General features: G+C 46.5%; 2 protein-coding genes and 2 long non-coding RNA genes across 12 annotated transcripts in view; 3 read left to right on the top strand and 1 right to left on the bottom strand.

The window, feature by feature from the left end:
- LOC126996551 (serine-rich adhesin for platelets-like) overlaps nucleotides 1-18,101 on the top strand; it is a 95,818-nt gene extending 77,717 nt beyond the window's left edge. Inside the window, exons 3-12 of one of the 4 annotated variants that reach the window (XR_007751252.1) lie at nucleotides 4,426-4,574; nucleotides 8,760-8,877; nucleotides 9,813-9,926; nucleotides 11,044-11,150; nucleotides 11,826-11,955; nucleotides 12,249-12,371; nucleotides 12,578-12,688; nucleotides 12,937-13,054; nucleotides 13,267-17,594; nucleotides 17,836-18,101. Coding sequence is in view for 1 of the 4 variants with exons in the window: in XM_050857110.1 (XP_050713067.1) it covers nucleotides 4,426-4,574; nucleotides 8,760-8,877; nucleotides 9,813-9,926; nucleotides 11,044-11,150; nucleotides 11,826-11,955; nucleotides 12,249-12,371; nucleotides 12,578-12,688; nucleotides 12,937-13,054; nucleotides 13,267-15,529 (3,233 nt within the window). In the remaining 3 variants the exon portion in view is untranslated. Of the gene's footprint in view, nucleotides 1-4,425; nucleotides 4,575-8,759; nucleotides 8,878-9,812; nucleotides 9,927-11,043; nucleotides 11,151-11,825; nucleotides 11,956-12,248; nucleotides 12,372-12,577; nucleotides 12,689-12,936; nucleotides 13,055-13,266 lie in introns of all 4 variants that reach the window. The other 3 variants (XR_007751250.1, XR_007751251.1, XM_050857110.1) reach the window with 3 other exon arrangements.
- Nucleotides 4,626-6,667, top strand: LOC126996552 (uncharacterized). Of its 4 annotated transcripts, none has more exons than XR_007751253.1 (5): nucleotides 4,626-5,030; nucleotides 5,075-5,166; nucleotides 5,389-5,526; nucleotides 5,663-5,743; nucleotides 5,928-6,667. It is a non-coding gene; the product is annotated as an uncharacterized LOC126996552 (long non-coding RNA). The 4 variants fall into 4 exon arrangements; XR_007751254.1 differs by having other exon boundaries at nucleotides 5,663-5,789; XR_007751256.1 differs by lacking the exon at nucleotides 5,075-5,166.
- Nucleotides 18,102-18,481: 380 nt separating the features above from the next.
- Nucleotides 18,482-24,968, bottom strand: part of LOC126996547 (cyclin-dependent kinase-like 2) — a 49,267-nt gene continuing 42,780 nt past the window's right edge. For 2 of the 3 annotated variants that reach the window (XM_050857105.1, XM_050857104.1), the window contains 6 exons: nucleotides 23,617-23,795; nucleotides 23,072-23,184; nucleotides 22,469-22,907; nucleotides 21,929-22,336; nucleotides 21,226-21,680; nucleotides 18,482-20,865 (listed from right to left, as the gene is read on the bottom strand). In XM_050857105.1, coding sequence (XP_050713062.1) covers nucleotides 20,582-20,865; nucleotides 21,226-21,680; nucleotides 21,929-22,336; nucleotides 22,469-22,907; nucleotides 23,072-23,184; nucleotides 23,617-23,795 — 1,878 coding nt within the window. In that variant the 3' untranslated portion in view covers nucleotides 18,482-20,581. The remainder of the gene's footprint in view (nucleotides 20,866-21,225; nucleotides 21,681-21,928; nucleotides 22,337-22,468; nucleotides 22,908-23,071; nucleotides 23,185-23,616; nucleotides 23,796-24,968) is intronic. The other variant, XM_050857106.1, reaches the window with a different exon arrangement.
- Nucleotides 22,783-23,726, top strand: LOC126996550 (uncharacterized). The gene is made up of 3 exons (XR_007751249.1): nucleotides 22,783-22,931; nucleotides 23,076-23,323; nucleotides 23,584-23,726. It is a non-coding gene; the product is annotated as an uncharacterized LOC126996550 (long non-coding RNA).

Here is a 24,968-nt window from a genome sequence, read left to right as displayed (position 1 = left end):
TAGCCTCTCCCTCCTCGCACCCTTTTATCTCGTATTCTTTTGTAACTTTCTTGCATTCTCTCTCTCTCTCTCTCTCTCTCTCTCTCTCTCTCTCTCTCTCTCTCTCTCTCTCTCTTGTTATCTCCCTCTCCTTTGTTCCAAGTTTCAGCATTTTTCATTAATTCACGTTATACCATTCTCTCTTCCTTTCTCCTAATTGCTTCGTTTTTACTTTCTCCATCTTTTGCTACCCCGTCATTCCCTTCATCCGCCCCTTTTTTTTATATTTATTCCCTCATTTCTTTTTTGAATCATCTTTTTTATGGCTTTCCTTCCCATTTTCCTTTATTGACCTTTTTTCCTTCCTAAATTCCCCCTTTTTTTGTCTCCTTGCCCTCTTCCCTTCATTTATTTTCTTTTAGTACGTATCATTTTTCGCTTCCTCCCTCTCTCTTGGCATCTCTTTCTCTATTCCTTCTTTCTTTCTTTGTCTTTCTTTCCCATTCTCTCTCTCTCTCTCTTCCCTCTTACCATTTATCTTTACCCCCTCCTCAATTTCTGTTATCTTCCCTTCCTTCCACCTGCTTTCTTGGACTCTCTCTTATCGGGTCTTCGTTTTTGTTATCCTCTTAGTTTAATTTTCGCCTCATATTGTTTATTTCACTAACATCTTTCGTCTCTTTCCTTTTCATTCCCTCCTTCCCATCCTTCCCTTCTCTTCTTCTTAGTTCATTTTACATCCCTTTATTTTTTTCCTTACATCTTTCCTCGTGTTTCTTCCTCATTCCCTCCTTTCCTTCCTTCCCTCCTCCTCTTCTTGGTTAATTTTACGCTCCTATATTATTTTTGTTCTTATCTTTCCTCCTTTTCTTCCTTCATTCCCTCCTTCCCTTCCTTCCCTCCTCCTCTTCTTAGTTCATATTGCGCCCCTATACTTTTTTCCTTATATCTTTTTTCATGTTTCATCCTCTTTCCCTCCTTCCCCTCCTTCCCTCCTCCTCTGTTTGGTTAATTTTACGTCCCCACATTGTGTTTTCTTATCTCTCTTCCTTTTCTTCCTCATTTCCTTCTTCCCTTCCTTCCTTCCTCCTTTTCTTAGTTAATTTTACGCTCCTATATTGTTTTTTTTCTTATCTCTCCTCCTTTTCTTCCTCATTCCCTTCTTCCCTTCTTTCCCTCCTCCTCTTCTTTGTTAATTTTACGCTCCCATGTTGCTTTTTCTTATCTTTCCTCCTTTTCTTCCTCATTCCCTCCTTCTCTTCCTTCCTTCCTCATTTTCATAGTTAATTTTACGCTCCCATACTGTTTTTTTTTTCTCATAGCTTTTCTCCTTTTCTTCCTCATTCCTTCCTTCTCTTCCTTCTCTCCTTCTCTTCTTAGTTAATTTTACGCTTCCATACTGTTTTTTCTTATGTCTTTTCTCCTTTCCTCGTGCCTTCCTTCCCTCCCTTCTCTCTTCCTCCTCCTCCTCCTCCTCCTCCTCAGAAGCAATGTCGAATCAAGGTCAGGACTCAGCCTTTCCAGATCCAGACTGAGCTATGGAACGTCTCTCCAGCTGCCACTCTCTTTCCTCATTTCCCTCCCTCCCCTCCCCCCCTTTTCCCTCCCCTCTGTCTCCCTCTTTCTCCCCTCCTTCACTGCTCAGCTCCTTCACATTCGCTTCTCTTCCCCCTCCTTCTCCCTCCATTCCTTCTTTCCTTTTTCATTTCTGGTCCTTATTTCTCCTCTTCTTTTCCCTTTATTTTCTCCTTTTTTCCCCTTTCTTTATATTATTATTGATTGTTGCCTATTCTCCTCTTTCTTTCTTCCTTCTACTTCACTCTTGCTCCTTTTTTTTATTTTTTTTATTTATTTTCGTCTTTTATCACTTTATTTTATTGATTGTTCCCTTTTCCTCTCTCCCTTCCTTCATTCTCCTTCATTTTTGCACCTATTCTTCATCTTTTCTCTTTATTTTTTTCATTTTTTTATCTTTTTATTATTGATCGTTACCCATTTCTCTCTACCTTCATTCTCCTACACTCCTCTGCTCCTTATTCCTTTTCTTTTCTCTTTATTTGGTCTTTCTTTCTCTTCCTTTATATTATCTAGTGTTGACATTTACTCTTTCCATTTCTGTCCGACTTATCCTTGGCCACTTCCTTTACTTTCTCTATTTTTCTCCCGTTCTCGTTCCTCCTTAGTTTATTATAGTTTCCACACTTGCATCGTCTTTTTCCTTCTCATTTCCTCTTCTGTCTTAGTTCCTCATTTGTCATTTGTCCTCACCCCTCTTCCCTTTCCTCGTCCTTTCCTTCTGCATCAGCTCACAAGTCCGTTCACCTCCTAGCTTTTATTTTTCTTGTCCTCTATAGCCTCCTCACCTTTGTCTTCCCTCCTCCCCCCTCCCACTTCTCCTCCTCCTCCTCCTCTTCGTCCGGTCACCTCCGTCCCAGCCAATCTGTTCCTCATGTGTCACCCAGCGCTCGTTGCCTCGCTCTTTGTCTCTCTTGATTGCTTATATTGTGCGTGTGTGTGTGTGTGTGTGTGTGTGTGTGTGTGTGTGTGTGTGTGTGTGTGTGTGTTTATCTGTCTGTCTGTTTGTCTGTTTGCCTGAAAAATAACTGATGATCGGCCCCCGTCTGTGGTTTAGCGTTCGTATTTGTTTTTACAGTAAAGGTGGTAACTCAAGGGCAAACAAACAAACAAAAAAATAAAATGCAAAAAAGCCTCCTGTCCTCCCCTTGTCTCAGTCGAAGTCAGGGTTCATAGGTAACGTATAGGTCATTATCGGTCACTGGACGGCGGTGGAAAGGACTCAGCCGTTACCTGGTTTCGAACGCGGGACTCTTATTACTATACCGTCCCTCCGCCGAGCACTCTGCCTCCACTTTCCTTGGTTTCCGCAAAAAAAACAAAAAAAAACGTACTTACTTATTCACGTGGTTCTTCCTGCTTCCTCCACTTACTCTCCCTCTCTCCCTCCCTCCCTCTTGGATGCTTGGTTAACTCCTTCCCTCCCTCCCTTCCTCCTTACCTTCCTTCCTCCTTGCTTCCCTCCCTCATTCTACCACCGGAAAGACACGCACGATGCACTATGCCAACCCAGCATGCAAAATATTTATCTTCCTCCTCCTGCTCTTCTTCTTCCTCCTCTTCCTCCTCCTCCTCCTATTCTCAGCTAAGTGCCACCAAGTTCTTCCGTGAAAAAAAAAGCAGTTTCTCCTCCCTCTCCCCTTTCTTTTCTTCATTTTTTTTTATCCGCATCTCTTTTCTTCCTCATCCTCTCCTCCGTCTATATCTTGTTCTTCTTGTTCACTCATATGGGGCGTGTTCGTGATATTTATTTGTTTTCTTTACATATTTTCTTATCATTGATTCACCTACACCATTTTCTGATTGCCTATTTCCTTATCGTTGCACGCTCTCCTCCAAATGTACTCCTTCCTTTTTTTATACAACTGCGCACACGTGGCACCTTACCTGACACCTGGCTTCACTGTGCACACCTGAGTCACGCCCACTGCCGATCCTTTCTGGTATCCGTTGTATACTTATTATTTTTTTCTTGGTCATTCTCTCGTTCTCATTCTCTCCTCTGTATTCTCATTTCTACCTTTTCTTCTTCATTCTACATTTAGATAAACCTTTCTACTCACATATATTAATTGTTATCCAGTGGTCATTTCTTCACGTAGACCATTCTGCTATTATTTCTGTTTATTTTTTTGTATGCTTTAGATTTAACTTTCCACATTCTTTTTCACAGCGTTCTCATTTGCTTATTTCTTCATTCAAACCATTCTGTTGTTATATCTGTTTGCTTTACTTTTTTCTCTATCATCACATTCTACATATTTATTTACCTTTTCACACTCATATATACATCGTTCTCATTTGATTATTTCTTCACTCAAACCATTCTGCTGTTACTTCTGTTTTTTTTTTTTTTATACCTGTCATACACTACTTTTTTTCTCTATCATCACATTTAGATTGCTACCTTTCATTTCTTCACCTACACCTTTCTGATGTTGTTTCTGTTTTCTTTTCTTTACTCTCGTCTTTCGTTAGTAACATTTCTACAATATATTTCTTTCCCATCTGTTTTTACTTCTTTTCTTTACCTGTCATGCATTTTACTCCCGTCTGTCGATACACTATTTACCATTACACAAGCTCACACACTCACTGCCATTCTTCTTCTTTCTACAATATATTTCCTTCCCTTCTGTTTCTACTTCTTTTCTTTACCTGTCATGCAAATTACTCCCGCCCGTCGATTCACTACCATTCCACAAGCTCACACACTCACTGCCATTCTTCTTCTTTCTACAATATATTTCTTTCTCTTCTGTGCCTACTTCTTTTCTTTGCCTGTCATGCATTTTACTCCCGTCTGTCGATACACTATTTACCATTCCACAAGCTCACACACTCACCGCCATTCATCTTCTCTGTCCTCAGGCGCCTCCTTGTCGCTGCAGTGGCCGGCGCGCTTCTCCCTGTCCATCAACGGGGTCGTCACCGCCTACAGACTCGCCCTTACCCACCCCCAGGAGCCGCGCCCCTTCGCCACCACCACCATGTACAACGCCGACACCCTACGTCACCAGGTGGGTCACGGAAACTCAGGTAAGACGAGAAACCTTTTTTTTTTTTTTTAACAGCAAAGGAGACAATCCAAGGGCGTAAAAAAAAAAATAATAATGAAAAAAAAGCCCGCTAATTGCATGTTGGATAAGTGATGTGTGTTGTAATGGTGCTTTGAAATGTCTGTGTATGTTTGGTTTAGACATGAATAGATATAATGAGGTAAATACAGTAAAGTGCTCTGGGAAGGTTACGTGACTTTTAAGTATTGTGTGTCTAAAGAGGTTAGGGGCAGGTTACGTGAGTTTAAAGTATTGTGTGTCTAGAGAGGTCAGGGTCAGGTTACGTGAGTTTAAAGTATTGTGTGTCTAGAGAGGTCAGGGTCAGGTTACGTGAGTTTAAAGTATTGTGTGTCTAGAGAGGTCAGGGTCAGGTTACGTGAGTTTAAAGTATTGTGTGTCTAGAGAGGTCAGGGTCAGGTTACGTGAGTTTAAAGCATTGTGTCTAGAAAGGTCAGGGTCAGGTTACGTGAGTTTAAAGTATTGTGTGTCTAGAGAGGTCAGGGTCAGGTTACGTGAGTTTAAAGTATTGTGTGTCTAGAGAGGTCAGGGTCAGGTTACGTGAGTTTAAAGTATTGTGTGTCTAGAAAGGTCAGGGTCAGGTTACGTGAGTTTAAAGCATTGTCTAGAAAGGTCAGGGTCAGGTTACGTGAGTTTAAAGTATTGTGTGTCTAGAGAGGTGAGGGTCAGGTTACGTAAGTTTAAAGCATTGTCTAGAAAGGTCAGGGTCAGGTTACGTGAGTTTAAAGTACTGTGTGTCTAGAAAGGTCAGGGTCAGGTTACGTGAGTTTAAAGTATTGTGTGTCTAGAGAGGTCAGGGTCAGGTTACGTGAGTTTAAAGTATTGTGTGTCTAGAGAGGTCAGGGTCAGGTTACGTGAGTTTAAAGTATTGTGTGTCTAGAGAGGTCAGGGTCAGGTTACGTGAGTTTAAAGTATTGTGTGTCTAGATAGGTCAGGGTCAGGTTACGTGAGTTTAAAGTATTGTGTGTCTAGAGGGGTCTGGGTCAGGTGACGTGAGTAAAAAGTAGTGTGTGTCTAGAGGTCAGGGTCAGGTTACGTGAGTTTAAAGTATTGTGTGTCTAGAGAGGTCAGGGTCAGGTTACGTGAGTTTAAAGTATTGTGTGTCTAGAGAGGTCAGGGTCAGGTTACGTGAGTTTAAAGTACTGTATGTCTAGAGAGGTCAGGGTCAGGTTACGTGAGTTTAAAGTACTGTATGTCTAGAGAGGTCAGGGTCAGGTTACGTGAGTTTAAAGTACTGTGTGTCTAGAACGGTCAGGGTCAGGTTGCGTAAGTTTAAAGTACTGTGTGTCTAGAGAGGTTTAGGTGGTGTGGTATAGTGAATGGAGCGAAAGAATGGGTTGATGGATATCGTATTCCCACCCTCGGAGTCACACCCACCTTTCCCTCCTCACCCTCCCATCCCTCCCATTCACACCCTATCCACACTCTTTGGACCTCCTCTTCCTCCTCTCCTTCACATTTATACCCTCTCTCCCTCCTCTCCCTCCTCTCACCGGCATCCACAGCCTATCTTCCTCTTTCCCCTCCTCTCCCTTTCATCTACATCCTCTCTCCATCCTCTCCCTCATCCATATCCTCTCTGCCACCTTTCCTTTCTCCTCTCCCTCACATCTATACCCTCTCTCCCTCCTCTTCCTCCTCTCACTGGCATCCACATCCTATCTTCCTCTTTTCCCTCCTCTCCCTCACATCTACATCCTCTTTCCATCCTCTCCCTCATCCATATCATCTCTCCCACCTTTCCTTGCTCTCCCTCACATACTCCCCCTCCCCCTTCCTCTCACCCTCTCAAACCCAGCCCACCACTTATCGAAATGGCATCACCTCCTCGTAAACCTCACATCCCCCTTACAGTAATGGGGTTCGCTGGGCTCCATTTTATTTCTATCTTTTTTTTCCTTTCCCCGTGACGGCTTAGCGAGGGAGCATCCATTTCCCATTTTCTTCAGTCCAATAAACGTAATGGAATGATGACGCTCGTGCATTAGCTACGTTACGTTTTCGCTTATACCTGTTGAGTCAGCACCTGTACTCCCCCCCCCCCCCCCCTCTTCCTCCTTTCCACCACCCCCTATTGTCCCGTCCCGTCCACCACCGCCCCCAGCTCCACCCTCCTTTCCACCCTCCACCACTATTGTCCCGTCTCATCCCTCTCGGACCTAATGCTACGGGATTGTACACTTTCTTTCTCTCTTTCTCTGTGTTTGTCTTACTGTCTGTCTGTCTGTCGATCTTTCTATCCATATATCTAGAGAGTGATTTTCTTAAGCGTCATATCAGTATGTGTTAACAGTTATGTGGTTAGTTTCATGTTCTTCTGTTTTGCGGATGGAGTTAGTCAGAGGTACAAAGGAAAGGAGTACAAAGGAAAAGCAAACAGCAACAGACCTCTTGGCCCTAACTAGGCTGTTTGTTGTTGCTACCATCTACTCTAATCTACGAGTAAGAGATACAGGACAGCAAAGGCGTGTCGACTTTTTTTTTTTTTACCATAAAGGCAGCTGCTCAGGGCAAAACTAAATAAACAAAAAGAGCCCGCTAGTCACTGCTCCTATGAAGAAAAGAAAAATGAGTGGCTGAAGAGAGAGGTCAGTTTCGGATGGAGAGGTGTCTTAATACAAACTCATTTATAAAAAAAAAAGTATATAAAAAAATCATCCAAACCAACTATCCACGCCTTGAGAACGGGATAAAAAAAAGACAAATCAGCCACATAACTGTCAATGAATACTAATACAACGTTTGAAAAGAAATCAGGCAAAAGGTTGAGTTCTTACCCGCCACATCAGGGAATTTCTACTTTATTGCCTCTCCCTCCTGGCACTCTTATTTCACCCTCAATGGGCACTGGTAGGGGATAAAGCAAGGCCATTTAATCTGTCTAATGCCTTCTGTATCTGACTGGGCACTCGTAATGTGTAGTGACGTTTATGGGACTTTTTCTCTGTTTTTCTAATTTCCTGGTTTGGGAGTTGTGGGGGCAAGTTTTGTTTTATCTGTTTCAGTTGTTTCTTCCTCCTCCTCCTCCTCCTCCTCCTCCTCCTCCTCCTCCTCTTCCTCTTCCTCCTCGCACACGTTTTTCAAGTTTCATTATGCCTGTTTCTTCCCTCTCCCTCCCCATTCTCCCACGGTTAGTGACGAATCGGTGAGCTTCTGTGTTTATTGTTTATTATTTATTTATTTTATCTTTTTCCTCTACACACTTTTTTTTCCAACCCATTTTCTCCTTTATCCCCTTTCTCTACTAACCTTTTGTCTCCCTGCACTCCTCACTTCTCCAACTATCTTTCCATTATTTCCTTCCTCATTCCTACATTCTTTTCTTCCTCTCTCCTCCGATATCTTAACCCACCCACCCTTACACCCACCTCTCTCTCCTTTTCACTCCTCCTACAACCCATTTTTCCCCGTATCCCCTTTCTCTACTAACCTTTTGTCTCCCTGCACTCCTCACTTCTCCAACTATCTTTCCATTCTTTCCTTTCTCATTCCTACATTCTTTTCTTCCTCTCTCCTACGATATCTTAACCCACCCACCCTTACACCCACCTCTCTCTCCTTTTCACACCTCCTACAACCCATTTTTTCCCCGTATCCCCTTTCTCTACTAACCTTTAGTCTCCCTGCACTCCTCACTTCTGCAACTGTCTTTCCATTCTTTCCTTCCTCATTCCTACATTCTTTTCTTCCTCTCTCCTCCGATATCTTAACCCACCCACCCTTACACCCACCTCTCTCTCCTTTTCACTCCTCCTACAACCCATTTTTCCCCGTATCCCCTTTCTCTACTAACCTTTTGTCTCCCTGCACTCCTCACCTCTCCAACTGTCTTTCCATTCTTTCCTTCCTCATTCCTACATTCTTTTCTTCCTCTCTCCTACGATATCTTAACCCACCCACCCTTCTACCCAACTCATTTCTTTCCTCTCCTTCTCGCTTTTCCTCTAATCCATTTTTCCCCTCATCCCCTCTCTCTAATAACCTTTGTCTCCATATACTCACTTCTCTAACCGTCTCTTCATTCTTTCCTACCTCTTTTCTCCAATGTCTCAATCTACCCACCCATCCACTCACCTCTCTGCCTTCACCCCAACTCACATCTTTTTCCTCTTTGCACTTATTCTACAGTTTGAGGGTCTCCGGAGCAACGTGAGCTATGACGGTCAACTGGTGGCTCTGGTCGGCCCCCACCACTGGCCCTACACGCTGCTCAACTTCACCGTCACCTCGCCGACCTTACACACAGGTACGCAGAAGTTCGTCGAAGCCACCGCAGTCAGGAAAATGTTGAAGAGAGTGAGGTAAAGGACGAAGAGGAGGGAAGGACTTGAAAGGAGGCATTAAAACATTTCTGAAAGAGCTTTTGTGTCACTGTGTTCATTTTATATATAGAATAGTAAGAAGGGGAGAAGGAGGATGAGAAAGTGGAGTAAGAAGAGAAAGAAAAGGAGGAGGAAAAGGAAGAGAAGCAAATAGAAAATGAAGAACGAGAAGAGCAAAAGCGAGAGATAAAACAACAAAACTAAGTGCAGGAAGAGGAGGAGGAGGAGGAGGAGAAAAAGGAGGAGGAGGAGGAACAACAAGTAGAAACTGAAGAAGAACGAGAAAAAACAAGAATAAAACCAAGAGCAGGAGAAGGATGAGGAATGAAATGAATAGGAGGGAGAGGAGGAGGAGGAGGAGGAGGAGGAGGAGGGAACACGTTAATTCACTGGGAGAGGAAGTCCCTACAGGATGCGAGATATTTTTATTCCCCGTCCTACAGAAATGAAGACTCCCATTTTAGACCCTTCCAGGAAATTATTGTACCTTTCTTTTCGTCTTTTAATTTTGCTGTCGCTGAGAAATTCTTGTTAACCTTTTGTTTTTAGCACTTGTCTGTGGAGGTCATGATGATGGCATTTGTGGCAGTGAAGTTGATTGACGATAGTGATTGAGTTAGTGATGGTGATGATACTTGTGTGTTGATTATTGGGGGTGATGCTATAGGGGGATGGTGATAGTGATTGGAAGCGTTATTGATGACCATCATGGTGATGATGAATAATGATTGTGATGATGCCGGGGGAGGTAAATGAGGATGAAAGTGATGATCGTGGTTGGTACTAATGATGGTGGTAATTGATAGTGTTGGTGTTTATCGTGGTGGTGATGGTGGTGGTGTGGCCCCTCCCCCCGCAGGTCTGGGTCTAGGGCAGCGTGCTCACCCCGTCCGGCCCCGCAGCAGCACCGGCGACCTGCAGGACATCACTGTCTCCGCCACGCTCCGCTGGTCGCCCACGCCCTTCCTCAGAGGTGAGTCGCCGGGGCCGCGGCCTCGACGGGCTGGAGCGTCCTGCGATGTGTTCTCTTATTGCTAGTGTTTTTTCCACTCTTTCAATCCTTCACAGTGAGAAGGTTTCATGTCATCCACTTATGTCACCCCTGAGGTGAGGCAGCGAGGGCCTCGACGCCTCACGCGCGTGGATTGGTATAGGTTGACTTGACTTTCAGAGACAATGCGAATATATTTCTAGTTGAAATATTATGATTTTCACGCGGATATACTACTTCTTTTCTCCTGAAAACAGCTACGAAAGCGTTGCCGTCGAAACAACTTCTTCCGCGTGAAAACTCCATGTTTTCCTCAAAAGTGAGAATTCAGTCTCTGAAATAGGCCGTACAGGTCAGCCAAACAATCCCTCATCTTTTTCTTGGTATGTTTCTCTCCCCCTTTGTCTAATGGCTTCCTTAGGAGGAAGGTATTTCTCTCGTTTGACTTTTTCCCAAGAGTAAACGCAGCGGGCCTTGCTGCCTTCAAGGGGGAGAGAACAGTATACACCGTACTCTCTTTTTCGTGCTGTATTTTCTTTTCTTTTGTCTGGTGGCTTCTGAATGGGAAGGTTTCATGTAATCTACTTTTTTTTTCCCCTCCACAAACGTGGTTAGGCGTCCAGGCCTAGGCTCCCAGGAGAAAATGAAGAATACTCCCCATCGCCTTCTTGATATATATTTTTCCCTGTGTGTCAGGACTTAGTCAGAGGAAGTATCTGTTACATGCCTCAGTCTTTTTCTTTTTATCATCCACAGGGGCATCAGGTTTTTCAAGGAGATAAAATGATATAAACTTCGTTATTCCTTTTTTAGTATTTATCCTATTTTTCTAGTTGTTTTTCAAAAGAAACGTTCTTTATAACATAGTCTTAGTATTTTTCTTCTGGCACTACACTTACCCTGACTATTGTAATAACTTCCTGTTCTCAAATCTTCATGAATGTTACTTTCCTTCATCTATGTCTCTATCCCATATATCATCATCCTGTGCAGTCCTTCCTTACCCCTCTTTCTCTTTTGCTACTTCTATAATGCTCATGTGTGCTCCCTCACGCCTGTAAGCCCTCCTTTGAGATCAATCCCTTCCCTTCCCCCGCAGGCCACGCGGCCGGCGAGGTGGTGAGGCCGGCCGGGTACCGCCTGCGTGTGTGGGACCCCAAGCAGCTCGTAGCCGAGGTGGTCACTGACGCGGCCACGCACGGCCAGGTAAACACACACACACACACACACACACACACGCACACACACACACACATACACACACACACATACACATTCTCTCTCTCTCTCTCTCTCTCTCTCTCTCTCTCTCTCTCTCTCTCTCTCTCTCTCTCTCTCTCTCTCTCTCTCTCTCTCTCTCTCTCTCTCTCTCTCTCTCTCTCTCTCTCTCTCTCTCTCAAGTTTGGGCGGTAGTGAGGTTCCTGTTTTACCTGTCACCTGGGAAATTTAAATCTCGGTTTTCCTTTCCGGCCGTGTTGTTGTGGCCTTGATTGGACCTGCTCCCGGCGCCAAGCCCTACCCGGCACTGTGCTGGTGCGATTATATTTTATAGTAAGGTCGTCAGTGGAGGTCATTAGCTTTCTCATAATACAACCTCAATATCTTGAATAAGAGTCACATTTCATGACTTTGCGAGGGCTAAAATGACTCCTGTATCAGTATTTTTGCATGGAAATTTCATACCTACATTCTTCAATAAGTTTAGTACTCTGACGGTTTTTTTTTTAAATAAATGAACAATATTCATCTTATAGCAGAATGTAGTACGGTACATACCTGAAACCTTTCATTGTAATGGCCAACTTTACATTATGTCTCCAACCACCACTCCTTTTCACCTGCTCTCTCCTTCGTCCCCTCGCTCATCAATGCCTCGCCCAGGGCTGTGAGGCGGCCGTCGGCGGGCTGACGCTCGACTCCGTGTACAAGGCGACCCTGGACGCGGTGATGCCCGAGGAGGAACAGGGCACCTCCCTCACCTTCACCCTGGATGCGGGGGCACTGCACGTGGGTGAGTGACACACACACACACACACACACACACACACATACATACATGCATACGCCAACGCACGATTCCTCCCCCCCCCCACACACACATATAAACACTAAAGGTTTTCAGTGGGACACAAGTCCCGCGTACTAATAAAGACATCTAGTAATAAGAGTGAAAAGGAAGCCTTACTTCTATTGCTTATTAAATTTGTGAAGCTTTGACAACTTGACTTAGTGGCCATTGTCATTGCCTCGTCGCATTTACACCAAAGCAATTTTTGTCCCGTGACTGAAAGTTCATCCTTCCAGCCGGCGGGGGCCTTACGACGGACGGAGTGTCGGAGTGTTACTCAGGGCTGCAGGTGCGATGCCCGGGCTCCGAGCGGTGCGTCTCCCCGTACTGGATCTGTGACGACGCTGCAGACTGTCCCGGTGAGCCTGATTCTCCGGGAGGAGTAAAGGGAAACGCACCTGCTGAAACACAGGACAAGCACTGTGACTGATTGTGCTCTTCAAGGGGAACTCTGCTCTTTAGGGAATATGACATAAAAAAGGTTGTTTGCTTAATATTCTTCAAGATTGTCGCTGAGTACACAGGAGGGTGCTTAAGGAGTAACATGTGGTTACCTTCAACACAGACGGTGCTGACGAAGTTGGGTGCGACGCGACCCCCTGTGACGGCTTCCGCTGCTGGGACGACGTGTGCATCCCGTGGGCGTGGCGCTGTGACGGCCGCGTCGACTGTAAAGGTGAGACATTCATCCACCATGAAAGCCCTCCGCCGCTACAGGCCCAGCAACACTAAAAGCTGTAACAATAATTGAGAACAGGGTTTAGATAAAATAGAACAACTCACTGCCTTATTGAACCATGCCAATGTGTGGGCGTCTGTCAGCTTAGATGTTGACTACATTATAGTATTAACTCATGTGAATAAGTTGAGTGTATCGACGAGAATCAGGTTGGGTATTAATGCTAATCACCGGCCTTCCCACAGAGGGTAAGGACGAGTATGGCTGCCCCCCGTGTGACCAAGGGGACCTGCGCTGCCCGTGGGGCGGCGAGTGCCTCCCCCAGAACGCCACGTGTGACGGCGTGGCCCACTGCAAGGACGGGTGAGTCGTCAAAATTATCGTCCATATTCAGATATAGAAGTTTTTATATGATTTTTTTTTATAAAAAGCTTTTATTACCAACTCAAAAGTCTCAGTGATTTAAATTTAAGGTGATATCCATAAGGTCCTAAGTCATATCATCGTTTTATTTTGATGATGAAAAAGCTTATTGCTAAAGTATGAATATTTTACTTTGCCTCTAACGTCACTAGCTGGGACGAGTCGGCTGTGCTGTGCGGCTCGGTGACGTGCGGGGCCGGTGAACTGCAGTGCCTAGGCGGTAGCCGCTGTGTGCCCCACCAGTGGCTCTGTGACGGCGTACCCGACTGCCCTGCCGGCGAGGACGAAGATTCTGCCTTCTGCTCTGCCTTTACAGCGTTTAGAGACTCTGCAGTGCTCACTAATGCCACGAGCGAAAGCACTACTTGTGAAAGCAGACCACCCCCAAAGAGAGTCAACTGTACAGAGGCGGAGTTCCGGTGTGACGCCCGGTCGTGCATAGAGCGGGAGTACGTGTGTGACGGTGTTCGGGACTGCCACAACGGGAGAGACGAGCTGCCTCAGTCCTGCAGCCTCGCCCCGACCCTGGCGACTACAACGCGCAAGTTCAGGTTTGACTCGGAGGAAGATTTTAACGACGCTGAAGAAGGCGTGACCTCCGACGAGAACGAGGCAGAATGCAGCGAACGGGAAGGCGAATTCTGCGGCAGTGTTGGCACGCAGGCAAGAGGCAATGAAGGCGGCAGAGAACTGACCACAACGACGGAGATCAGCCACACACACACCCAGGAATCCTCCACCACAGAGACCCCCGAACAACCAGTTCTTGACCCTATCAACGTGATTGACAATCGACTGCCAGACATACGAACCACCCCCTCCAGCACCACCACCAGCACATCAGCGTCCCCCGAAGACCCCATCATACGAATCATTGAAGCCAACATGACCGACATGGGAATCAACGAGATCGATATGCGGGTCTTAGAAAACGCAGATGAAGTCGTCGGGGATGAGGGAAACAAAACACTTCATGATGTAACTGTAAGTGTAGAGGTGTTCTTAGAAGAAGAGGAGGAGGAGGAGGAGGAGGAGGTGAACGGAGAAGGGGAGGTCAAGGAGAAGGAAGAGGAAAAGCTTTCCCCCTCTCAGTCAGAAACAAGCCTCAATCTCTCCAGCAGCGAGGAATATGACAATGAGGACTTACCCCTCGAAGTAGACAGACTCTCACCAATTGACTCTGGAAACACAACTAACCCGGTGACGCAGGGCGAGGGAGGCTCCAGGCAAGGCATGAACATTACGACCCCTCGGGTACATGACGAGGTGGCTGAAGAGGAGGTGAACGATGGCGAACCAGTAGCCGAAGAAAATGCTAATAAGGAAAATGGGACCTTCACTTTGTCCTCTCCCACAAATGAGCAGAACACAACGACGGACGAAGAGCAGAAGGATGTCAGTACGGAAGGCGACGCGGGTGACCTGGAAAAGGACGACGATAGCACTGTCCTCCTCGTTAGCGACAGCCCAGTCACTGTCCCGGGCAAAGAAACGACCGTGACAGAAGCTACAGTTAACCTTCCCCTCTTGCCAAGCGGTAACGACACTCTCCCCTCGCCCTTCAGCACCTCCACGAGTGACAGTCTACACGATACAACCACGACGACCTTCCGGATTCCTACCTCAGACGTCATTTCCACCACTCCGCCAACCAGCACGAGTCACAGTGACCTTACAACCCCTTCAAGCGAGGTCAGGAAGAGCATGGAAGAGGGCACAGTCTTGCATCCCGGAGTAGGCAACGCGAGCCTTATTACTGAAAGCTCAACTCCTGGGGAACCTCAACACCCAGACCGAACAGCCCTTGAGACGACAACGGAGAGTCTAATCCTCACCCCCACCACCATTCCTACCAATACTTATGCACCCGACTCCATCACCACCACAACTACTTCTGCTACCACCACAACCTCCACCACAGGCCCAGAGACAAGCCCATCAGCCGCACCAGCACCCACAGATCGTACGGAAGAGACAACCACAACAGCCACCACCGACAAGCCAACGACGCCATCTGCGCCGACTCCCTCACCCACCAACACCACCTTTGCCACGGAGCCGCCGACCCAGGAGGCAAAACACATGAACCGCACCATACTGATCGCCATCCGTGCGGGGCTGAACGAGAGCGAGGTCCCCGAGTATATCATCCACGGGGCAGACGGAAGCACTTACCCGTATGAGATTGTGAGCATCGTCAGGGAGGAGATAGACGAGAAGCAGGAAAAGGAGAATGAGGATAGAATGAGCGTTATAGAGGAGGAGGAAGAGATGACCAATGAGATACGAGGGGATAGGAGTCACCAGTTTCTGCAGGGAATACATATCTCTTCTGCAAGTCGACTCTCCTCTCCTAGTACTTATTTCTTCCTCCTGCTCTCTTTTCTTTCCACCCACTTCTTTGCTGTTAAGTGAATACAGCGACAAATTTGATATTGCGCCTGAAATCTTTGAAGACTACTCTCTCCTATCCTTCCGCCTACCCTTTGTCATATTTGCCTCGAGAGAAAAGGTAATACAGTGTCCTACAAACAAGTTTTATATCGCTGCCAACTACTCTGTGAAACCTCGGCTTGAGGACACGTCTTAATATTACTTCGTGAACTCCACGGACGCGGGGAAAAGTGGAGCAGGAGGAGCATCAGCTGGTCTGCCTACTCATATCACTCCTACCTGATCGCTCCTCCTCCACACCTGTGCTGAGAGAGAGAGAGAGAGAGAGAGAGAGAGAGAGTGTGTGTGAGTATGTACACATTATAGTATTCCTAGTTCGTAAGGTATCGAATATGAAGGCAAGGTAACAACAGTTTCAAGCGGCTGCCTCGTCTGCCTGTGAAATGATCGGTCATGACGACGCCAGTGAAAGGTCTGACGCCAAGTAAACACAAAGAAATCTTCAATGAGAAACAATAAGTGTTGGGACATTTCATAAAACGAGTGATGATGAAAAGTAGAGCGTTGCTGGATTCTGAGAATGAGAATGGTTGTTCAAATATCACCATTCTCGATGCTGGGCCAAAATATACGGAGAAAAGTTTTCCAAGAGTTAGAAAAGAAGAGAAACTTGTTATGACTCTTAATGAGGAAACCGTACTTGAAATAGGTGGATGGCATATCTGAACACAACCAGAGCTAAGGAAAGTGGAACCAGAAAGTGAGCCAAAGAAGTTAATGATGAGTTCCAAAAGTGAAGTGAAATTGAAAGGCGATGAAAGGGAAAAGAAAAAAATAGAAAACTTATCAGTGTTTTGTTCAGGTAATGGATCAGGTGCACCGCGAACACTCTTGCCAACGTAGTCGACCTTTTACCGTAAGTAGTCAGCGAAGACGTGTAACAGTTCTCAAATGTTTTACGATCTAAGTGTTCCTTTCTTTTGACGTGTCGCATGAATCTCGGAGCGGCGACGACCAGGGCGTTGTCTTCATCATTTGTTTGTAGCCCTTGGTCTGTCTCCCTATACTGTAAAAATAATATTCATATGTGTTAAACCTTAAGTTGAATGTATGTGTGTGTGTGTGTGTGTGTGTGTGTGTGTGTGTGTGTGTGTGTGTGTGTGTGTGTGTGTGTGATAGTTGTCTCCGTCTTTTCAACGCTCGGCGACACAGCGAAAGACTCTTCAGGGCCTTGCGATCTGTCCCTCGTCTCTCGTTGGAGGTTCGGCGACGTGAATTGGTGCTCATGTCTTCTAAATTACCGATAAATGCTCGTCCAAGTGTGTGTGTGTGTGTGTGTGTGTGTGTGTTCTATCTGGTTTTAATCGTGGTCCACGTGTGTAGCTTCACCGCCTCGGCCTCGGACACAGACACAGACGCGGGATTGCAACACTGTAGATGGAAACGCGAAAGTTCACGCATCTTTCGTAGCCTTAAGAATCATCAAACGACGAGAGGGAAAAAAATCCACTGGGGGCTTTTGTGACCTGGGCCGAGTTCCTTCGTTCCCCAAGTAGTTTACATCACACACCTGAGACCAAAGGGCCGTGTGGGACGCTGTGGCTGTTCCCGATGCCGTGGCGGCCTGGCTAAGTGTTCCTGAGGGCGGGGAGTGTTGGGCTGGGCTTCGGACCCCTCGACTAGTAGTGAAGAGGAAGAAATATGAAGATGATTTTCTATACGGATACTAGAGTTCAACCTTAGATGCTACATAGTTTTATACTTCTAGAGAGAGAAATATTCACAATTAATATACATAAATCGCCTTTCTGACTAGCTCATTTCTATATATATAAGTTTGTACGTACGACCAATATAAGAACATTCTCACTCAAGATATTCCTTTAAATACAAACTTATAGCATTCATAGACCTAAGCTTATATTTTTCTAGGTTTATTTATGGCATAGTGTTATTAACTGTCTTGTCCCTATGACCCCTAGCAAAGCCGCACCAACCCTCACAACCTCTCTATAGACTCCCGCTAGAGGACGAACCGTATCCTCTCACGGCAAAGGTTCACTGACAGTATAAAAAGACGCGTCAGGTAACAATGCGCTGCTCTAAGGGGACCGTCGGAGAGAAGAAAGAGGAGGAAAAGGGAAAGGAGAAAGAAGAGGAGGAGGAGGAGGAGGAAATTATTCGTTCATCAGTGTGGAGATGCGTCAGGTAACAATTCACTGCTCTAAGGGGACCATCGAAGAGAAGAAAGAGGAGGAAAAGGGAAAGGAGATAGAGGAGGAGGAGGAGGAGGAGATTATTCGTTCATCAGTGTGGAGGCGCGTCAGGTAACAATTCACTGCTCTAAGGGGACCATCGAAGAGGAGAAAGAGAAGGAAAAGAGCGAGGAGATAAAGGAGGAGGAGACTTCGGCGAGCAAAGTGGAGACGCCTGACTACACTTGCTCTCACCCTCCCCCCTCCTCCTCTGGCCACCTTCCTCTCCCCACACCAAGTTTATTTCTGTCCGACTAATCAATTCTCAGTATTTTCAGGACCTGTTATAGTAATGCTCATTTAATATTCTTATGTTCCAATAAACTGTAATGGATGTTCTTCACTTTTCTTTATCCCATCTCCCTTGGACCCTTCCTGACAGGCGTATCAGCTTGGTTAGGCATGTTCTTGTGAGGCAAGGTTACAGGACACAGGGTCGCATTGCCTGAGTGAGGATGGCAAGTAATAGTAGTTAAGTGGTACATCAACTTTTTTTGTCAACGCTGCATGGTTATTGCTCATCAGGAGTTATGTTGTCATGGATCCAGTTTGTAATAAGTGCACGAACCTGTAAGTGTCCTCCGACGAGGCAAAACCATGACACAACTTGCCTCCAACCTCCACCCCCGAGCCCTTACTAGCCAAAGCAATGATAATCGCTAATTGTAAGCCTTAAAGGAGAATGAAATCACCATCTTACATTTATAGGGTAATTTGATGTTATCACATGATACACTCATCACCATATAAAACTAGAAGCAGTTTGCTGTACAGGAATTTTTCAGAACTACAATTATGTTTACAAGTGTTGAAATTTCAGACGTAAAAACTTTCACGAACGATGCAGCATCAGCTTTTGCTCCGAAGCTTCACTCGGCGTGGTCTCGTTGCGTTCTGGATGCTCAACGTGAGGGTGCCAGAGCAGGGCGGGGCGGTCCCTCACCACCCCGCGGGATGCCCAGTGACCGCGGCACCGTAAACTAGACACGTGAAACTTGTTAAACTCGTGGCCTCGTGACGTGAACAGTGACTAGAGTGACGAGGACTCCGGACCGAAGCGACAATGACGCTTCAGGGGGGTGGGGGGCAAACCGCGCCTCCGGACCAATTGTGCAAAAGTTTGTACTGTGGACCACCGGCGCTGCGCCACCGAGACGGATGAACTCCGGGGACGGACTTCGTGGACGGACGGCTCAAAACAGTGGACGGACGTGAGAGTAAGACACACATTGTTGCGGCCACACACAGATGCAAATAGTGATAGTACGGTGTGTAATCAGTACCTTTACCCTGTGTCCACAAAGGCACGCTGCTCTAGGCTCGTGCTTCACAACCTGTGCGCGGTATGACTAGACTTAAACAAATACATTAAAAAACGTCTTTTCTCTCGATCTTACACAGAATGGATTCTGTGTGCCAAGTGCCCAGCTTGAGAATGAAAGTGATGACACTCCAGATGTGAACAACGAATTATGGTTGTTTATTTTATTTGTCAAACACTTGAAGAATTACTCGGAGATATGTTGGTTGATTATTTGTTTATGCAAAGTTTACTAGCGGTTCATTTCTCTAACGCTCTCGAATAACATAGATTAGCTCCACTTGATTAAAATCGCGTGGAAGGTGAATGTAAAAAGGATTTTGGGTATCTGGAGTCACGCTACACAGGGAAACAAGCAAGAGATGAGTAGGTCATGCTGTATGTGTCGCATTATTGTACTTTTCTCGCCATTACTGCAAAAAAAAAAATTATTAACTTCCCTATTTTCGATATTCGGAGCGTTCAAAGCCTATAGGATTAAGGTGAAGCTCAGTTGCCTGAATCTCGCAGGCAGACTGACACTTGTTTCCTCTTATTTCGATTATCTGAACCCGGATCTTTTCTTGGGGCGTGAGACCAGTTGCAAAAAAAAAAAAAAAGATAGATTATGCAATTTGCTGGCGCATAGCTCTTGTCACGTGTTGGCAGATTATTGCCGGTAATTGTGAAAATGTTCATTATATCAGCTAGTCCGAAGAAACGGTAGTCTATGTGATGCCAACCCAGCCAGGTGGACGCAGCGACACCAGCCACTTCACTGTCATGGAACAATTATCAATGGCAGGATCATTTTCCAAGCGTTGCTGGGCCACCACTTGGTTTTCAAAAAAGTTTTCAAAAAAGTTTGGAAAGGGTCAACATTATTGCTTGCATGAATTATTTCGTCCACACTCTACGATTCAGCCCACCGTACAGGGGCCGACAGCATCCCTTGTGATCCCTCACTCTTCTCTTGGGGAAGGTCAAGAAAGATCACAATCATAAGATATCACTGACTTCATCCCTGATCAGCTGTCATGTTTGTCTCCCTTGAGTCCATAATTATCTTTACTCACTTCCTTGAGTGTTGTGGCCATCAAACCACAGCCCACATGCACATATCACTGCTGTGTCTTTCGCAGAGCGAAAGGTGTTCTGTCCATAGGTTCGTTCGTTCACATATTCTTGTTTGACTCCTTTTTTCTAAAAGTTGCCACGCGCCGGCCCTGCCCGCGCGGCCAAGTGTCACACGTACGGCAGGTTGGCGAGGGGCGAGGTGGGGGGAGTGGACTCGACCTGCGGGAGAGGAAGGGAGTGAGAGGCTGACGATAAGATCTGATAAGCGTTCAGGCCACAACAGCGTTGCCAAGGCATTTTAATCCAATCCAATGCAATCCTCCTTATTAAGCTTTTGTTTCTGGCTCTGAACAAAGATGACTTAATTGAGATTTTGGTTGGGAAAAAAATTGAGTCAGTACAGAGCAAAGGAGAAACAGGGCATTTACTAAATTCCATCCCTTAAAATTTCTCATTCTTAACTCTCCCTCCTCCCCCCTCCTCCTCTTCCTCCTCGTCTTCCTCCTCCACCGGAGGCCACCCCTCCCTCACTCCCTCCACTCCCTCCTCGTCCCGCTGCGCCGCGCCACCCACCGAGCGACTGAGGGAGTTGGGCGAGCCGCGCTGCACGGAGCTGAGCGCTGGCATGGTGAGGCCGCCGCGCCGGGATTTGCCGCCGCCCAGGCCGCCCTCCAACGGATACTTCTTGGGACTTATCTGGGCGTTGCTCACCGACGGGGAGGACACTGGAACGGGTGGGCAATGGTGAGGGACGGAAGAAATAGAGTAATGATATGTAGATAGAAAAAAAAATAATAGTCGGATATGAGGAAAAATCTAATTAGGGTTTATTCTTATGTCTCTTCGTTTTAAAGTTAGCAGAAATAGTAGGGAGAACATTATGTAATACGAATGGAAAAGCATTACCAAGAAAATTAGCAGCATCCTTCTCATTATTGATATAGTAGTAGTAGTAGTAGTAGTAGTAGTAGAAGTAGTAGAAGTAATAATAGTAATATGAGGAGGGGGAGTAATGATACAAACATCGGACGTCAATGAAAGTAATATGAGTCGCTATGATCATAACGGCATCAGAGAACCCTCACCTCCGGGCACGTTGGGCAGCGAGAGGTCGTTGTTGAGGAGCCGCGGCCGCGCCCACCCAGTAATCTCCAGCCTGGGTCTCCTCTCCCTCTCTCTCGAGTTCTCTTTGATCTCTTTCAGTGGATCCCTCCCGAACTCCCTTCCGAAGATGTCCCTGGCCGCGGCTTCCCTCAGGCTAGACGAGTCTCTCCCCACCAACTCCTTCGTGCGGTCCAGGCTGATGGTATACGGGTGTCGGCTGGCATCTATGGGCCGAGGGGCGTCTATGGAGCGGCCGTGATCTGTGGTGAGGTAGCGGCTGCCGGAGAGGAAGGAGGAGGGGCCGTCGGATGTCAGGTTGTCATCGTCGTCCCAGTGTTGTCCCTGTCCCTGTCCCTGGATGCACAGACCATGACCCCGGGGCTTCAGAGGGACGCCCCACAGGCTGGCTGGGGACTTACGGCTTTTCTCTACTCCCCTGTGAGGATGGAGAATAAGGGTTAGTGGGGGGGAAAGCGATTACGAAGGTTATAGAAATCCTTGACGAGGTTGTGGAAATAACAAAAATTATATCGTTCATCTTGGGGGGCTATTTCGACTTAACTTACTCTGGAAATTTGATAACTAAGGATTTATATTATTAGCTGGCTGTTATAAGAATACTTGATGTTTCTACATGAGTTGAAATGTACTTTTTTACATCACTTATCTTAGAGACTGTTTTACCTGTTGCGAGACGGCGATGACGTGTTTGTGGTGCCCGTGATGTGCAGTGTGAGGGCTATGGTGCTATTGTTGTTGCTGTTGTTGGCGTTGTTGTTGGTGTTGAAGGTGTTGTTGTTGGCGGTGGAGGTGGTCGTGGTGGGGGAGAAGGTGACGCTGTTGTGGTCTCGCAGCGGGGGGATGAGGCGGGAGGAGGTGGACGTGGTGGTGGTGGCGGTAGTGGTGGAGGGTGGGGGCACATCCTCGCCACTGTTGAAGCTGTTGTTGATGTTGTTGAAGGTGCCCGTGTTAGCCGCCGAGGGTCCACCGCGATGGGAGGGCGTGAGGGAGGCGAAGGACACGACAGGACGGCTGGCGAACACTGACTGGCCCTCTGGAGTACTAGGTTGACACTGCTTCATCGGCGAGGCCCTGGAGCGGTAGAGGGTTATGTAGCAAACACACAGACACACATACACGCATACACACACCATAACGTACACGACATTTCTGTGGTCACAGTCGTAGTTACTTTATATTTTGCTCCCTTAAGTCCTTTCCTACCTGACGGGGTTTTCGCTCCTGGTGGCTGGTGGCGGCTGGGGCTGAGGCCTGGCGATGCTCCTGCCGTACACACTCTCCGGACTGGCGCCTCCCGGGAATTTCCTGCCTCGACCCTTCCTGTCCGCCGTGCTGGATCCCCGCCGCCCGGACAGACCGAGAAGGAAGTTGTTGCTGAACTCCTGCTGCACACGCTGCTTCAGGATCGGCAGGAAGGTCTCGGGGAAGCAGTCGTGCATGAAGAAATCATGGTTTAGAAGCTCCTGGGCTGAGGGGCGCGCGGAGGGCTCCAGACACAGGCAGACCGAGACGAAGGCGTGGGCGCGCGGTGACCAGTTCGGGAAGGAGGAGGCGAGGGGTGTTGAGGCTGCTTCAGGGAGACGCAGACCCGCCAGCATGGGATTCCGCTCGACCAAATGACGGTGTGACGTGCTCAGCTCACCTGGTGGTTGTATAAAAGGAAAAGGTAAGATTGGATGCATACGGTATAGATGTGTGTGGCTATGTATAGTGTATGATTTGTCTTTTCCCTCTACCTCTTACTTTTATAGATATATTTTTGTTTATCTATATATGTGTGTCTATCTTTCCATCACTATCTCTCACCAAGCGTCTGGATGATGTGGAAGAGCTGGTCGATGTCAGACTCGCCGGGAAAGAGCGGCTCACCCGTCAGCATCTCGGACAGGAGGCAACCCGAGGCCCACACGTCCACCTCCCTAGGATGAGGACGAATGTGCAGTTGCTGTAGAGTGGTTCTTTAGGCTTTAAGTAGGTGTAGTCTAGTTTATTCTCCGGCATAAAAAAGGATACCGTGTGGCCGCAGTAACACGGAAAGGACCTTTATATTTTTGCCCAGTAAGTTATTATATACCCACTAGTTCTTTGTGTTTGTTCATTTGTGTTTAATGGCTTCTCAAACTTGTTCATGGCATTCATATAATAAGTAAATCAGCTTGAATGTACAAAGTTGAAGGGACAGCCTCATTAATGTTTGTATTGTATTGTTCTCCATATTTATCCCTCATTTTTTTACGGATAATGTAAACAGCTGAAGGGCAATAAACGGAGACAAAAACAAGACATCCCGCTAATCGCTGTTCCTGTTCATTTGCCAGATAGCTCCCATCACCTGGCTGTGTCCGCCTTACCTGCCATACTTCGTGTCCCCCACCAGCAGCTCGGGGGCGCGGTACCATCTGGTGGCCACGTAGTCAGTGCAGGACTCGCCCGGACCCGCCAGGAGCCGCGCGAACCCAAAGTCACACAGCTTGACCACCCCGAGGCGGCTCACCAGCACGTTCTCTGGCTTGATGTCCCGATGGATGATCTGCCAGTGATAAATAAAACTACAATAACTGCTGGTCGAGGGCAGAAATAAATAGAAACTAAAAATAAAAAGCCCGCTTGTCACTACTCCAATAAAATAAAATAGTGGTCATAAAAGAAGTCAGTTTCGGATGGAGAGGTGTTCTGATATCTCTCCCTTGAAAGAGGTCCGACATGCTTTTTTTTTCAGGTGTGTCCTTGACTTTATTTATGGCGCTCCTTGATTTCATAACTCTGGAGAAGGGGGTTTCTTTTTTTGTTTTGTTTTTACAGCAAAGGAAGCAGCTCTAGGGCAAAAACAACTTTAAAAACAGTAAATAAAAACGCCCACTCTGTAACAGTTTTTTTTTTTTTAATCCACAATGAGTAACAGAGGCAAGCTACGTGGCGTGCGGCATATAAATGGAGTAGGCTACGCGCGAAATAGCTAATGGAGACTCATTTGTATTTCTCACTTAACCTTTGCTTTTATTTGCCTTCCCTCTTGTGTTGGGAGAAAATAATTACTCTGCATTTGAAACCCCATGAAATGTGTTTGAAAAGAGATGTCATATAATTCTGTAGTCTCTCGGTAATGTTTGTGGTGTATGTGAGCGAGAGTTTTATGGTGTGTCCTTTTACGAATTTCCGCAGTTATCCATAGCATTAAATATCCAACAAAGATGAGGATGAGGTGTATTATGCTGTGTAAGTATTTATAAGAAAGAAGTATGTGGCATGTGGTTTTGTTACATCCTGACGAGACAGTTTCGTTGGCGCTCATCATTCACCTTCTCACGCAGTGCTGCCAACCTTAAACAACCCATTCATCAAGTTAAACGTGTATTAAATCAAAAGTTACGTACATATTATATTCTCCAGACAACGGCGATCATAACAATTTTGAACGTAAAAGTGGATAACCAACCCAGACTTAATTGTCAATAAAACACGAGGAAGATAATTGAGTAGTGGATGAAGTTGTCGTTTGGGTAGTCTGCTAGAGGGAGGGAGTAGGGGAGAGAGAGGGCGGGGGAGAGGGAACAAGGAGTAGGGAGAGAGGAAGGGAGGGAGGGAACAAGGAGTGGGGAGAGGGAGGGGGAGAGAACAGGGAGTGGGGAAGGAGAAAAGGAGGGAAGGAGAAGTAGTGTGTTAATTTGTGTTTGTGGACAGAGTAAGGTGACATTGGTGCTTG

Source organism: Eriocheir sinensis, chromosome 10 (genome assembly GCF_024679095.1).
Source record: "Eriocheir sinensis breed Jianghai 21 chromosome 10, ASM2467909v1, whole genome shotgun sequence".
Lineage (NCBI taxonomy): Eukaryota > Metazoa > Arthropoda > Malacostraca > Decapoda > Varunidae > Eriocheir > Eriocheir sinensis.
This window is presented reverse-complemented; position numbering and strand designations above follow the sequence as displayed.